Source organism: Nasonia vitripennis, chromosome 2, assembly GCF_009193385.2.
Source record: "Nasonia vitripennis strain AsymCx chromosome 2, Nvit_psr_1.1, whole genome shotgun sequence".
In the NCBI taxonomy this organism is placed as follows: Eukaryota; Metazoa; Arthropoda; class Insecta; order Hymenoptera; family Pteromalidae; genus Nasonia; species Nasonia vitripennis.
This window is the reverse complement of record NC_045758.1, coordinates 1631235-1646515: the sequence shown is the minus strand read 5'-3', so window position 1 is coordinate 1646515 and position 15281 is coordinate 1631235. Positions and strand designations below refer to the sequence as shown.

The 15281-nt window shown below is 49.0% G+C and overlaps 1 protein-coding gene across 2 annotated transcripts in view; it reads left to right on the top strand.

The window, feature by feature from the left end:
* LOC100121584 (protein FAM102A) overlaps positions 1-15281 on the top strand; it is a 57157-nt gene that overhangs the window by 37278 nt on the left and 4598 nt on the right. Inside the window, exons 3-7 of one of the 2 annotated variants that reach the window (XM_031923103.2) lie at positions 9316-9436; positions 9523-9713; positions 9783-9991; positions 10311-10533; positions 14235-14411. In XM_031923103.2, the coding sequence (XP_031778963.1) occupies positions 9316-9436; positions 9523-9713; positions 9783-9991; positions 10311-10533; positions 14235-14411 (921 nt within the window). Of the gene's footprint in view, positions 1-9315; positions 9437-9522; positions 9714-9782; positions 9992-10310; positions 10534-11720; positions 12393-14234; positions 14412-15281 lie in introns of both variants that reach the window. The other variant, XM_008218315.4, reaches the window with a different exon arrangement.

The following is a 15281-nucleotide window of genomic DNA, read 5'->3' as shown; positions in this document are numbered from 1 at the left end:
CCACCTAATAAAAAGTCACGAGCGTAAAGTGCATTATTTAATCGCGACTCTCGAGAGGCTGAGACCGCACCGTCCACTTGTCCGGCGTAAATACGAGCTTGCGAAAGAGCTCTCGCCAAAATTATTATCAATTAAGTAAAAGTTATTTACGATACAGTAATCATCGCAATCTTTCTGCTATACGACCAGATCAAACAGCCCATAAAGCCAAACTCTTTCTCGCCGTAATAACCTTTAACCGAAAAAAGCCTGCCGATAAATTGCCGATACGCGCAACTTTGCCCGAAAAAACAGAGCCAGCTAAAGTCAAATCGACTCTCCGTTACATAAGCATCGCGTGGCTCGATTACGTGGAGTCGACTCGCAGGTGCATAAACGCTCTCTCTCTCTCTCTCTCTCTCTCTCTCTCTTTCTCTCGCGCGCGGCGCGTGTATTATCGGAGCAATTAAATGGAAGGATTTCACTTTTGCCTCCCGTATACTTGCACTGCACACGCATATACACAGTCGAGCGCAGGAGCGAGAGATAGAAAGAAGGAGCGTGGTAGGGAGAGCGGCAGCTCCTGACAACCTTGAGACAGCCTTGCCTGCGGCGCTGTTACTCTCGGAGAGACTTTCCATATCGGCGAGAAACTAAGCGGGGCTGCGTATAACGAAACTTCTTTCTCCGAACGGGAGACGCGCGATTTTCCGCGAATATAAGTTCTCGAGAAGAATATTGGAAGCTGAGTCGATATCTCGTAATTGCGATTTTTCAATCGAGACGAATGATATATTCGATCGGTCAAAACAAAGCTCAGTTAGGCAGGATCCAAATATAGCCACGGCAGCGTCTATAAAAAGACGCTCCGGGGCACCGGAGGTTTAATCGCGCAGCGCCGTCGTCGAGTCAGCCGATCGATCCCCGGCGCCTCCGCGGAATCTCATCGGCGTCGACGATGCAGACACCCACGACATAAACGGCGATGCCATTGTCGCATCGCAATTACGAACTCGATAGCCGCGCGAGCGCGACTACCACCTGAGGGGGACCGCAGTTTTTGAAGTTTGCGACAGAGCCGTATGAATTTATTTTATTTAGTTTAGTAAATACGAGTTAACGGAACTTATGGCTCCATTGAAATATCGCATGTTTCCTAGCAAGTGTCTGGAAAAGCCCGGCATAAAATGCGCTCAACAGTCGCAGATGTGGCTCGAGTATTACACATACTGTATGTCCCCTCGACTTGCCGTTACATCTGTGAGAAACGTGTCGTCTCTCTGCGTAGAATGCGAGTCACGAGGTCTATGCTAATTGCGACGTTCTCCCCGCGGTTTGCGCGAAACTGGGAAATTTCTACGGTGTCGTTCATTCGTATAAGCCGTTATTCTCAGTTTACCCAAAAACTGCTTCTAGTATAATCTCCACAAAAGATTTTTTAAAAATTCCTGCATAATAGTCTCGCCGTGTGTGTGTGACATTGACTTCGATCATCCATCCCTTTGAAGTCAGCGGCGCATTTTACATAGGCGTGTATAAATAAAGCCAAAACGGTAAAACGACCCTGTACCAGTTGCTCGCTTCATCGAAGAAGGGTTAAGGTGGAATAAAAAAAACCATCGCCATGAAAAAAAAATGCGCCTTAATAGAATATTCAAAGGAGTCCATTGCGCCGCTTATTACACATTCCTAAAACGTTCGAGGCGAGCGTAAAAATTCAGAAAAAAAAACCCAAACACAGATACGCCCACGCGCGCAAAACAAAACTCGGTATGCCAGGCACGCGCGCGATAATTACAACAGCCTTTATACACACACACGCTCGCGCGTTAGCAGTTTGCATTTCCTCCCTCCTTTTTTAACCCGCAGCTGTGCGATAATAATTCCGGCGACGACGGCTGCGTTGCGCAACTACGACGAATTCGCGAAGACGATCGCTCAACGTAATCGACTGTTTGGACGTGTAATCGCGCGCGAGTTTTTTTTCGTCGCGTGTGGACTCAGCTGCGATTTTTTTTGTCGGTGTGTGACGGGATGTTTAGATGTGCATACGCGAAGGCTATCGATCGTTACGAATTTTTCAACGCAAACTCGCAAGTCCGTTGTATTGTTTATTGAAAATATCGTTTTCTGCTTTTGTGAACTCGGAGCGAAAATTTAATTATCTTCCGCTCTCGCCAATAAAAATTTCAATTTATTTTTACCGCCAATGCCACTGATGAGCAGATAGCCCGAAAAAGGGCAGAGGATAGTTCATTTTTCAATTAGCGAAAGAGCGTAATTCCCTAGACGCAGCCGAATTCAGGTCAGCGTTCATTGCCAATACCAGAAACTCGGCTGAAATTAAACGAACAAAGACTTTCTCCGAAGAAGACTTATTAGTTGATATTATTAATCGATATTCGAATCTCGATAAACTCGCTGCAGCTCGTCACTATCTCTCCGATTAAACCCGATGATGTTGCATTATATTGTCTCCAAACCATTAAACGAAGTCATCATCGCTTTCCACACATAAGATCTCAGCAGCACAATGCGCGAGGCTATTTTCCAATCAACGATCGCAATTCAAAAGCGCCTTTTCCTCCCGTCGCCGCTAATTAAGAGCCGGTCAGCCTTGCGGGATCCATTAAAGGCCGTTCGTTAAATCGAATAGCCGCGCCCCTTATTCCGTGAGCGTGATCTATGTGTGTCCCCGCAATTTTCGGCGAGATTCTTCCTCTCTCCTCAAGGGATAAGCTACACCTAACGCGCTTGGAATAAGTTAAGCGCAAGTCGCTCGCGCGTACATTATGCAAAACCGTCTTATAACTTCCGAGTAAATCTCACGGCTAATCCTCTTTCCTTAAACAGAAAATCCGACCAGCGGCGCAAATAGCGTCTTCCCTAATTTCATTCCTGTCGTCGTATAACAGCGCATATCCGAAGGTTGAAAATCAGTCGTGGAAACGAGCGTAGCTATACGTATAAAATCGCGCAGCATTTTAGCGCGATGAGAGAGCCGCCGCGTGTACAGGAGGAGGAGGCCGTAACTTCCGCGTAAAGGGCGAATTTGCATTTTCGAGCGATGCTGCGCCGAAATAGCCCGACGTGGGCTCGAAATAACCTAGAATTTCCAGCGGGAGCTTCGTTATCGGATCTTAACGAAGGTTTAGCCAACTTAAGGGGCCCGTAAACGTCCGAATTTGAAAAAATAACAACGTAAGTATAGCTAAGATCGAGAGTGCCGGCTCTCCTCCCACTTGTCATTTCGATATCATAACGCTGCGGGGGCGTCGTCGCGCTCTCGTAAAATTCGCCGGCGTCTAACGGCTTTCTTTCTCGCTCCTTCGAAGCAGCAGCTGGATGCATTATTCGGCCCAGTAGAGTGGCTTGGGATACGCTCGGACGTATAACACTGTTGGGAGGAGCTTTATGCCGATGCTCGAACGGATAGGACTGCGGCGCTGTTTGCTTCGGCGAATTGCACTTACCTCGTGTGGCTGAAGGTTTGCTCTCTTCTCATGCTCCGTACTGTTTTCGCAGTAAGGCGGTAGGAATTGGTATTCCTTGAATTTTCCCGGAGAGAGAGAGAGAGAGAGAGAGAGAGCTTTGTTATGTACTCCCTGTGCTTTTGACGACTGAATTATTGGATAGAGGCGCGTTTTTGAAATTCTTTTTTCCGCACTGTGTTGCCTAGCGATAACAAAGTGCCTTCGTTGCTTGATTTTCACGATGAAGAGTCCCCTCCTTTTGCCGTGCGCGTTTGAATAAAAAAAAATCCTCAAGCGCACTCGTCCTCGCGCATAAAAATCATACAAATCAACTCGGAAAAACGTACGCGCACACGGGGTGGGGGAAATTCGTGCGAGTCACGCGATCGCGTTTTATTTACGACTCCCCTTTTCCCCCCTCATACTTGTTTGCGTTACTGTGCCTCTTTCTTTCCCTCCGCTGCGACGCGATGGGTTTCACTTTCATTCGACGCACTGTATACGTACGCGTACGTAAAAACCAGATTAAAATCGTTCCGAGGGGTTTCTCGCTTTGATATGCAAATTCGACTTCGCTTTTCTCTATTTTGCAAATATTTCATTAGGGGAAAAGAATCTAAATTACGACCACCCCCGGCTCTGCCGAAAGCCGAGACGCGTGCAGGCACCTACACAATTAGCCACGGACTTCCCTGATCAACGCGTGCGCGTGCGTGGCCTTTGTTATCCATCGACCGAGGAAATTTCGGGGCTGCAGTGATTCATCGTGCAACGCGATTGACGCGCCGTCGTTATCAGCGCGGGAAAATCGAAACGTGCGCAGCCGTTCGATACTCACTATCGCGTAGCGCACGTGGTAGTGTAAGTAATTTTGGACGGACGACGTATGTCGAAAACGAAACTTGAAAAAACACACGGTAACGAGGCACCGATTTAGCAGCGGCTGCTAACACGTATCATTAGGTCCAATTTCATCTCGCCCACGGGATAAGCCACGCCAATCGCGTATATGCTTTGCAAACATCGTTATTAGCGGAATTAGAAATTCAAATGAGTCGGACGCACACGCGCGCGCGCGCGTAGCGGCACTCGAAAAACTACTATACTCCGCGCTGTAACGCCACGGAGCCTGACGTCACGACGCTAAATCTGAGTAGCAGCGTGGCACATACGACATCCGGACGACGTCATAATAGTTCTCGGATAATCGATAACTTTCAATATGCGCGTTTTGCGGGGAAAAAAGTGAGCGAGTGTATTATTAACGGCGCGAATTGGTGACGTCAATTAACGAGGGAGAAAAAGCTCTAATCGTCGCCTCCGTATCAGAAGTCTTTGATCAAAGTGGATTCACAATAAATCGGGCCAGTCGCGCATAATAATCGCTCGAATTTTCCGTCGATATAAGCAATTCGAAGTCGCGAATGTAAATAGGTCACTATTCCAGCGAAAGCCCGGGAAAAGCTCGCACTTTGCCTCGTACGTGACAAATTCTGAAAGGGACTATAAAACCATATTCCTGGTCTAGGGAAGACGATAGCGTATCTCCTTCGACCTTTAAAACCAAGGCGTGGTCCCGCGGCCAAGTCGATTCGACGTTATTTCCCCGCACGAGTTCAGGTGCACCCACGCCCACGTTTTTCCTCCTATAAGAATCCTCCACCCGAATTCGGTTATCAGCACGATTGTCGCGGTGCATGAAACGTCATCGGCTTTCAAAACACGGATAGTAAAGACCGGCTGAATTTACAGCGTCGTCCCGCAATTTAACGAGCTTCAGCCCTGATGCACCGCTTCTGGCTTCCCTCGACACATTATTTTGCATATCCGAGAGGCAAACGCGGCGGAGACATAATACTTGGCTGCTGCACAAAAGCGCTCGTTATATGTGTTTGCAGCGAATTACACGTGCACTTAGATCGAGCGGCCTCTTGATTAAATCGCGAGGACGTTGCCATTCGAAAGTTAGAGTAAATTTCAACAGAATTATTACGTCACTTTGCGGAGCGAAATTACTTTCGAATCGCGTCTCTTCCAGCTTATGATCCCCCCGCGTTTACGCGCACAATAAAGAAGATCCGCGAGTGCGAACGACATTTGCAATTTCATTCGGAGACTCGGCTCTAGCTTCCAGCGCTCAAGTATTAAGCTTCGCCGAGAAAAATCCCAGCCGCAAGAAAATCTAATGTCATCAGAATAGCGTGCGAATATGAATGCTCGCGACTCGGTCAGTGTATACGTGGCCCGGTTTCCCGACGGCTACGGAGGTAATTGGCTCGAAGGTCGGGACAATAGTTCCGCCAGCGCGTCAACTTTTGCTTTCGTACGGCTGTACCGAGCGACCCGGAAACTATACCACCAAGAGAGTCTCTCTGCGTCACGCGGAGGGTGGGGCTCTCCTTCTCTTTTTCGAAGAGTAGAGCATCACGGCTATAGCAGTATAGTATTTTCGGAGGGTGGATTCTCGTGAATGGGAAATTCCTTTGTTCGACTTACTGGGTGTGTGATGAATTTCGGTTAATAATTTCCGGTGTATTTAAAGGAAAATTTTGTTACGAACAGCACTTTCCCCGATAGAATACAGCCATTCTATATCCTGCGAAGGCGCAGTCTCATTCAGCTCTCGCGTCCGCGCCGTCGCATAATAAAATCCATACAAGTCCGTCCGGTGCATCCGCAGCTTCCTTAATCCCCGCGCGCTCTTAAAAAGCTCGACGCGCGGGGAGAGCATCAAGGGGTCAAACTACTCGCGCACGTTCTCGGTTGAAACAAAGATGAGCGCGTACTATCCGCTTTAATATTTCTCAGGCGGCTGTCATACGTGTTCTCATTGAGACCGCGTTTTTCTTTCTTCTTCGGAGGGAAATGTTCGCTATCGCGTGAAGATACAACGTAAAAAAACGATAAAATATATCTGCGTATAAAAAAGCCCTTCCTGTCGCTTCAAAGGTTTAAAGCTCGCGGCGGCTTTGAACTACTCGCAAGCTCTTCTCAAAAGAAGAAAAATAGTAGCCGTAGAACAAAACAGTCCTGAACAGGCCTCTGAACTCCCACCGCTTGAATACGTCCCGGCTCTCGAGCGCACAGTAATCTCAGATTCATGTACAGGCGAGAATTCCAGTTTTAGAATCGCCCCGTCAATGCCGTGTCGAAAGTGCATCGGAAGTCTCGTCTCGTGCATGTAACGCGGTTATGAATCGAAGCTCTCTCGCGTAATCTCGCCAGCCGATGCGTCGTCACGTCCGTTTTTTCTTTCCGGCATCGCGCGTCGCTCTCTCGCGATCTTTCGTGTCATCGTCCTTGATCCACATCCACATGCTCTATTCGCGGATGGCGTAATGTGCGCTCGATTCGATAATGCGCTTTGATATCATCCTGCGACGACTTCCGCCACATGCGATAGATAGCATGCGTGGGAGTAGGCCAGCGGAGCGCAGTTCGTTTGATTGATGGCGCATCGGTATGATTTATTTTTGGAACTGCGCTACTACACGTCCCAGCGGGTGTCGAATTGTTTTTCACCTATCCTGCTTTCCATCTCGAACCGACAGCTCTCGATTTGATTCATCGCAGCCGCGCGCGCGGGCTTATCTAAATCGCTGCCAATCGCCGAAAACCGAAGCAACTCTCGTAGTAGAGATAGCTGCCCCATCAGCGGAAAAAAGCGAGAGAGCACGCGAATATCCGTCGTCCCCTCGTCGAGAAAAAAGTTTGCGCCCTGCGGTATGTGCGGGATGAAGGGTCGACGTGTGTATACGCGCGTCCTTGGGAAACTCGATTTTCCACTTACGCGCTATGGGGCTTGTTATGAGGGCCGAGTCTGTCGCTCTTTTTGTTTCGAGGACCGCTGATTTTTTTCTCTTGTGCGTAGTAAGCTTATTGCAGGCTCGTTCCGGGAAATGGGAAGAGATCTCGATGTTATTTCTTTCGCGAGCGAAAAAAATTATCGATGTAACCCGTCAAGTGGCCGAGTTCTTTACGCAGTAGACCAATTTTTCTGGCTTATTGTGTCGCGACGTCATCCGCGCCTCCCACGCACTCTGTCGACGTATCCAACGGAACCACCTATACGAAGGATTTCCAATCTCTTCCGCCATCCTCGAGAGAAGACTTTCTCTCCTGGAAATGATGCTTCCTTTCTTTTTCTCGCTTTGTTGGACTTTTTCGGGTAAACATATACACCTACACCCCGGACCATTCGTACAGTGTCTGTTTTTTTAGTAGTCGCAGGGGAAATTCAACCTACGAAAAATATTTTATCGGACACAAGATTCTTCGTCGAAGAGAAAAAATTCGACCGCGTCCTTCCATTGTTCGAAGAAAAAACTCATACGGTTGTCACCACCGGCTTCGAAACGAGAGCATTTCAATGATTTTCTCTCGCGCGACACGTGTCGCGCCAGAGAATCGTTCGATCCGAATGAGAAAAACGAGCTGGTACGCTACAGCAGCTGCTCTCTTTCTTCTTCCCGAGTTTTAATGAGCGAGGCTATCGAACTCTGCAGCGCAGCCGATAATAAGAAATTTCTCGTCGATGATGGCAGAAAGAGAATTAATTAGGAAACTCGCCGGCCGGATTGGCGTAATCGACTTGCCGGCGCTATCGGGAAATATCGAGAAAAACGCTAAACGATGTGCAATGTGAGCTTGGCCTTTGAACTAATCAAATTTTTTAGCGGGCCTAATGAGCTTTTCTCGCTAAAATCTCGTCTGATGGATCGCGGCGCAGTTTGTTGAAAAGCAGCGGTGATACATGGCGTTTCCGGAGAACGGAAAGTGATAAATGGATTTTCACAAGGGGCTTCCAGTCTTGAGAGCCGCAGGATGCGCGATTAATGGAGTCATGACAGAAAAAAAAAGGTGTAAACTGTCTCCTCGGTGTAATCCAATTACTTTCACGTGCCGCAAACCAACGAAAAATCTCTACTAAATAATCCGACGAATTTCCTCAATAAAAGCGTATTTTCCCTCGTCGGCAGGATTAATATCCGCGCATCGGTCACGACGGCATACAATCGGAGAGAAAGAAAAGAAAAGTCGCGCGCGAGGAGAAACTTAAGAGAGTATATACAACAAAGCGAGCTGCAGGAATATCTTACAGCGGCGCGCGATTTAATGAAGTAATTACATACGTTTGCGCGCAGCCGCAATTTTCACTTTTATATACACACGTGCATACGGCAGAATCCCTTTACTTAGCTTCTTCGCGACACACAGTCTCGCGCGCGCGCGCGAGTTTCTATTTTTACGAGCCGCCGCGGCGTAATTAATAGCGGACACTCTCTTTCGAGCGTATGTGCCGTGCTTTAGAGAGGATATGCCATTCGGAGTTTTTTATGCGTCCTAGCTTTGTGAGCCTTGTTTTCAGGCTCTCTATAATATGAGCGGTTTAATTAGCGGCGCTTTCTTGCCGTAGGCAGTTCATGTTTTGACAAATTGTATTGAATAATGATAACAACGTCGTTAATGTCAAGTCTATCAAGTCAAAACAACGGAGCGTTCGAGAGAGCGAGCAGCCTCAACAGTTGGCCTCGCGAGTATAGTATTTACCGCCCACGCGGATATATCCTCGAAATCCCCGGCGAACGGATTACCGCGGGTCGTGTGTGATCTCGTTATATGCGCGGATCACTCGGTATAGGCCTTGTGCGGTGGCGCATGTGTATATATATATTTATACATAAAATACTTCCGAGTCACGTGCGGCGGCGAGCGCGCTGGACGGCTTCCAAAATTTCCGACGCTGTTTACCTTTCGCGATGACGTTCTCGCGTGCCTCGCCGAAATTAATATTATTTTCCAACATGCTATAGCTGGTTTATGCTATTTCGGCTAATGGGAAAATCTCTGTCTTTGTTCGCAGGGAGGAGGTTGCGGAGCACACGGTCAGGTGGAACGCGTCTTTCAAATTCCTCTGCAAAATGAGTGCCAACGCATCGACGGGTATACTCGACCCCTGTATATTGAGGATATCGGTGAGAAAGGTGAGTTCAAAGCATTTTCAATTTATTTTCGTCGACTGGATTTTCGGAGCCAAGTGTATAAATAACGAGGTTACTTTCGTCCGCAGGAATCGAAGGGAGGCAGGTCCTTCCAGAAGCTCGGCTTTTGCGACCTGAACCTCGCCGAGTTCGCCGGAGCTGGTCTCTGCCGGAGGCGGTGCCTCCTGGAGGGCTACGACGCGAGGCATCGCCAGGACAACTCCATGCTCAGGGTCGCCATCAAGATGAACATGCTGTCCGGTGATATCCTCTTCAAAGTGTAAGTGTCATTGATCGATTATTGCTATCACCCGACTGCGATGCACTGATTTTCCCTCTTCTCAAACAGACCTTCGCCGTCGCTGAAGCAGACGCAGCTGGCGGTTCCGGGCGTACCGGGCGCCGTTCCGGCCGACGCGGTCGACGAGGTCACGGGGACGGATCGTTGCAGCAACCGCGAGGACTACGTGTCGACGGGATCCCTCGCGGGCAGCATCGCCAGCACCAGCAGCGGCTTCGGCAGTCTTCCCAAGAAGAGGCCGGCACTCTTCACCTCTGGTACGCACCGCTTTACTCTCTCTCTCTCTCTCTCTCTCTCTCTCTCTCTCTCTCTTTCTCACTAAGAAGCCTGGGAATCGAGGACAATAGTCGCTCGCGCTCGGAGAAAACGACGCTATCTCTTAAATGTTTCGACGATCTCTGGAAGCGAGAGTGTAATTGAGAGCCGGGGCATTGTCGTTATTGAAATAGGCGGCTCGCTTTGAAACTCGTTCAAAGTGCAAACTAGCTGCTCGAGCTCAACTTCGGGATGTCTATCTCGAGACTCGATTCCCCGGAGCAACTGTGTGTACAAACTAATCGAAAATTCCATACGCAGAGCTCCTGAGCGGGACGGAACCGTACGACCCGATGACGCTGAGCGAGATCGTGCCGTCGGTGCTGCCGGTGCAGGAGCAGCTGAACGAAGCGCACACCGAGTCGGGCCACTCCCGCAACAGTAGTAACACCAGTCAGCTAAGCAAAGGCTCGGGATACGGCTCGCTCAACTCGCACAGTCAGCACAGTCGGCAGAGCAGCAGCGGTGACAGCGGACACATCAGGTAACTTCGCTCGCCGTGGTTCGATTATATTTATATAAAGGCGAACCGCGATATCATCGTGCCATTGATTCTTTATACTTTGCTCATCTTGTACTTTGTCGATCATCATGGTAAATAGACTATGTAATTCCATAATATAGGGAGTTGACGATAGAAGCGACCGTATTATATTGTAGTTTTGTTTCATCGAAAAGAGAAAAATCAGTCAATTCATATACGGATCACCGCACAAGACAACATGTCTCTCACTCAAAAACGGCAGTTTTTCCCGCGTGACTCCCTCGCTCTTCCTTCGCACTCTATTGAATTTCCTGTTTAACCGCGTATCGAACGCTCGTCATGTTCTTCACTCTCGCTGAAAAACTTTAGCCTTCGAGTCTTTCAAAGCTCTATCTCTCTGTCTTGCGCGCGCGCGTCGTACAGCATTTTTATATCTCCTATTTTCACCGCGGAAACTCCTTCGACGAGAGGAGCGCGCTGCGAATCAAGTTGTCATTGTATATAAACATCACACACAGGCGCGAGACTCACTGACAACTGAAAAGCCATATAACTCACCTCCGCGACGTCCCTTCATGTCTATTAACACTTCACTCTCCAACTTACTCTATACTTTACCGCAACTTTAATTCTTCCAGCGAGACTAATCACGACTATCGCACCTATCGAACTCTATAGATGTTGAATATACTAGTACACTCAGTTTTCTCTCTCTCTCTCTCTCTCTCTCTCTCTCTCTCTCTCTCTCTCTCTCTCTCTCTCTCTCTTTATCTCTTTCTGCGTTACTCTTTATGATTTTGCACCTATTCTATACTGGCACTGATTATACGCTGCTTTCCAAGTTCGAACGAAATTTATACAAGACACTGCCTGGCGAGTTTTTACTATATATATATATATTTGTGTAGAACCTTTTCGATGTTGTTGCATTGAGAGTGCGTCACGGCCTAGCGTGACGATGATTACTATTACGTTGATGTTTACTGTTGTCATGTTTAGATGTCTATAGATGTTTTACACTTTTTTAAGAATATAGCCCCTTATATAGTGTTATAAGCCAAACCGCGAACCCTTCCGACATTCGTACGAATTGAATAATGTGTGAGCCTCGGCGAGGATCAAGGATACAGGAGAGCGCAGCAGAAGGAAGAAGTGTACGAGTGTGTTGTCTTGTTCCCTACTTATAGGTCGCCCTCGTGGCCGGTCTGGGCGCCTCGGCTGCCGAGCCTCTCCCAGGCGAGCGGCAACAACGGCACGAGCAGCAACGGCAACGGCGCCAGCGACAACAACAACAGCTACTCGACTCCTCCCTCCCACCTGCACCAGCACGGCAAATCCAAGAACAGCGAGCTCATCCCGACCGACCACCTGCCCCTGTCCCCGCCCTCTCCCCTGTCCCTCGTGGTGCCTCGCTCGCGCTTCAGCGCCGCCTCGATCTCGACGCCGCTGACCTCTCGGCTTCGCAAGTCCTCGAAATCGTCGGCCGCCTCGAGCAGCCCCGCCTCGGACACGCCGCTCAGCGGCAAGCGCAACGGCGTCAAGATCCCTCTGAGCCCCTCCAAGAGCGAGGACAGCAAGCTCAAGGACATGGCGTCGTTGGCCGGCGCCGTGTTCCGGGTGCCCGAGGCGAAGGCCGTCTCGGCTCGAGGCAGCAACGGCAACCCGAAGATCGGCCATGCGAGCTGGCGCGGCGTGTCCAAGACTTGCGACTGCATCGAGCGCGGCGGCAAGACCAGCCCGGTGCTGAGGCTAGCCGAGCAGGCCCGAGCCGTTTCCTCGCCCGATCCCCTGCACAGGCCCGACGCGGCGAGGGCCTCCTTTATCGCGGCCATGAGCGCCGCTGCCCTCACCAATAACAGGTAGGTCGCAGCTCGGGACACCGAGCTTGGGACGGATCTTCTCTCTCTTTCTCTCTCTCTCTCTCTCTCTTCTTATCTATTAGTTTTGCTATTTTATCTGCGCGGGGTGCGAGAAGGAGAGAGGACTATACTCGCTACTGCTGCTGCTGCTGCTGCACCGCTAGAGGATCCTACGGGGCTGCTTTGTCGACCGAGCTTTGGTTTTGTTTTCGAATTCTGCATGCGTAATTATCGTACTTTCGAATGCTTGCGTGTTAGTCGCTAAATAATTCACGGCTCGGGATCGATAAGGTAGGTCTTCTCGCATAGTCTTCCGCTTATTATCTTGGTCTGTCTGCTCCGTCTGTCTCCTCCTCTCATTTGTACTCTAGACTTGTGTGCATTTAGAACTTTTGCTTGCGGGTGTACGACGTTGACTCGGACAACTTTGAGCCCGGCTGCCGCAGTTATAATTTGAACGAAGCAGATTATATTAAGTCATGGTAAAATAAGCCTCTCGCGCACAGTCATCGAACACGCTTTTCCGCAAAAGTGCTGAAATCACCGCTCGATGCGGGCGCCGCTTAATTATACCGACACAATCCGCGAGATTATCAATGACCGGTCGATAATGGGATGCGCGCGAGGAATGACATCATCGTCAGACCATAAAACTACTCCGCGTGGTAAAATTCAAATGTGTTATTCAAATCGAAACGCCGAGACGAATTACTCGCCGCGACGCTATCAGCGGATTCACGAAGCCGGCCCACGTATACATATCTTCGGCGCCAACAATCCGGCTTCTGATTGCGCTTCGCCTGTGCGAGTTAGCACAAAAGCCTTGACCGTCTGGTCTGATTGTGCCGTTTCTACCCTTGTCTTTCCCCCGTTGTGTACCTGCGTGTTATTGCGCGCTTTGATCTCAGCTCGGATCTCGTGTTTGCCCGAGGAGCTTGTCTTGCCTTTATAAACTTGTCGTTCGCACACCGCTCACCGGCTCGTGGCTAATTCGAGAGAGAACCGAAATCTAGGCGGTCGTATCGGGGTTCATTACTTTTTGAGAAGAAAAATTGAAATTTTTCTATTCGACTGCGCGAACTTGAAGATCGGTAGTGAAATCGGCGGAGCGAATGATCGTGTCTTTGGGATATCGAGCGTGACCTCGGCTTTCCGTCTAATTACCCGATGCAAATGCGGGCTTCGAGCGCATCACTGGCTGCTCTGTCCATGGTAGCGACTGCATTATGTAGGCCGCAGTTGATGTGCATGCGTATGTAGACGTGCTGCTTCCTTTAGCTCGGGATGCGACTTGCGACATGAAAGGGGCAAGTACAGGAATGTTTTTATGTATATACCGGTCATTACACACTTTTGTACTATACGTTGTTCCGTACACGATGACACTGCGCTCGTATAGACCAAGTTGGCAGTGATATCGCCCTAACGATCTGGTTTTACTGAAAAAGCCTATCTCCATTATACGTACACACAATACCTCTCAATCACACATCGCGGAAGATAACGAGTACGACACATTCATCGGATCATCGCCTTATATACCTGCGTCGAATATTCGCACACGAACACCGAGACATGATTCACCGCACACACGGCGCGCTCTTATCTGGCCATTGTACTCGTGGCGATAATCGTTACTCAACGTCTTGCGAAACGACGTCCCTCACCTTTCCCGATGAGGATAAATTCTGTTTGCTGAAGTCGGCGACCCGCAGCCTATGTGAATCACAGAAAAGCACTCGACTCCGGCAATCAGTGGAACTATAAATAGAGAAAAAAGAAATAGAAGATCAGACGATAGATCTAGCAGAGGAGATGAGCGTGTGTCTCTGTTTTCGGCAGGGGCATCGGCGTCGGCGGTCACCGAAAGTTGCTGGACACAGGGGCCGGCGGTTGCTGCAAGCTCGCGACCGTCGCCACCAGTCCCGACTCCGAGGAGTCATCCTCCTCGCTGGCCCTGCCCGAACAGCTGCTGCTGCATCCCACCGCCGCCCAGCACCGTAACAGCATTACCCCACCGTCAGTTTCTCTCTGTCGACTATATGACTAACTTTTTTCTACTTTTTTTTTTCTCAGCACGAGATCCCCTTACCTCGACGATATTTTGTATCTTAATTATTTTATGTGTGTTTGGGTGAACGGATTACTCGAGAGTATACGCTTTTGTTCGTCGCCTATGACTGTACCAGTGAATGTCTGTGTCACGTTATAATGTGCTTCTGTTGAAAATTAAAAGACCGTAATTCCCACCCTCGAAAAAGCTCTCGATGATGTGCGTCAAAGCTCGGCCCTGGAAATTCGCATTTCCACTCTCGCTAACCGGTCGGAAGCAGCGGCTCGGACTGCTGGATTTCATTCGGTTAGCTGGCAGTCTCCCCTTCGGCGTCTCGAGAGTGGAAATGAATTTTCACCGAAAAGTTTTTATTTTGTTAATTTCTATTTTTAGCTCCTTCTCGGTGCGATGCGTCGACGCTTACCGAGTCCAATTTTCTGCGCTTGCTTTCGTTGAGGAAAACGCTTGCTGTACATTTTGTTTGCTTTTTGGTTTGCCTCACCCACCTTCTCTATCTGTGTGTGTTTCTAGTCCTCATCCTTGTATACACCGCATGCTTTCTTTCGTTCAGCTCTCACGACGTTACTCGATTATTTTTCATCAATTTTTTTTTTAGTTTAGCAGAGAGCAGCGCGATGAATTTTTCACAGTTAGCCAAGATCGATCGTCGCGCTGCTCTCTTTGCTTTACGTCGCATACGTTATCCACGCTTATCTCGATTACGTAGACCATTATTATTATTATTATTATATATTATTCTACCTCTCTCTCGACTGTTTATAACGAATGAAATAAATCAGCGACGATTCCCACTCGCGACCTCGTCACATTTTCCT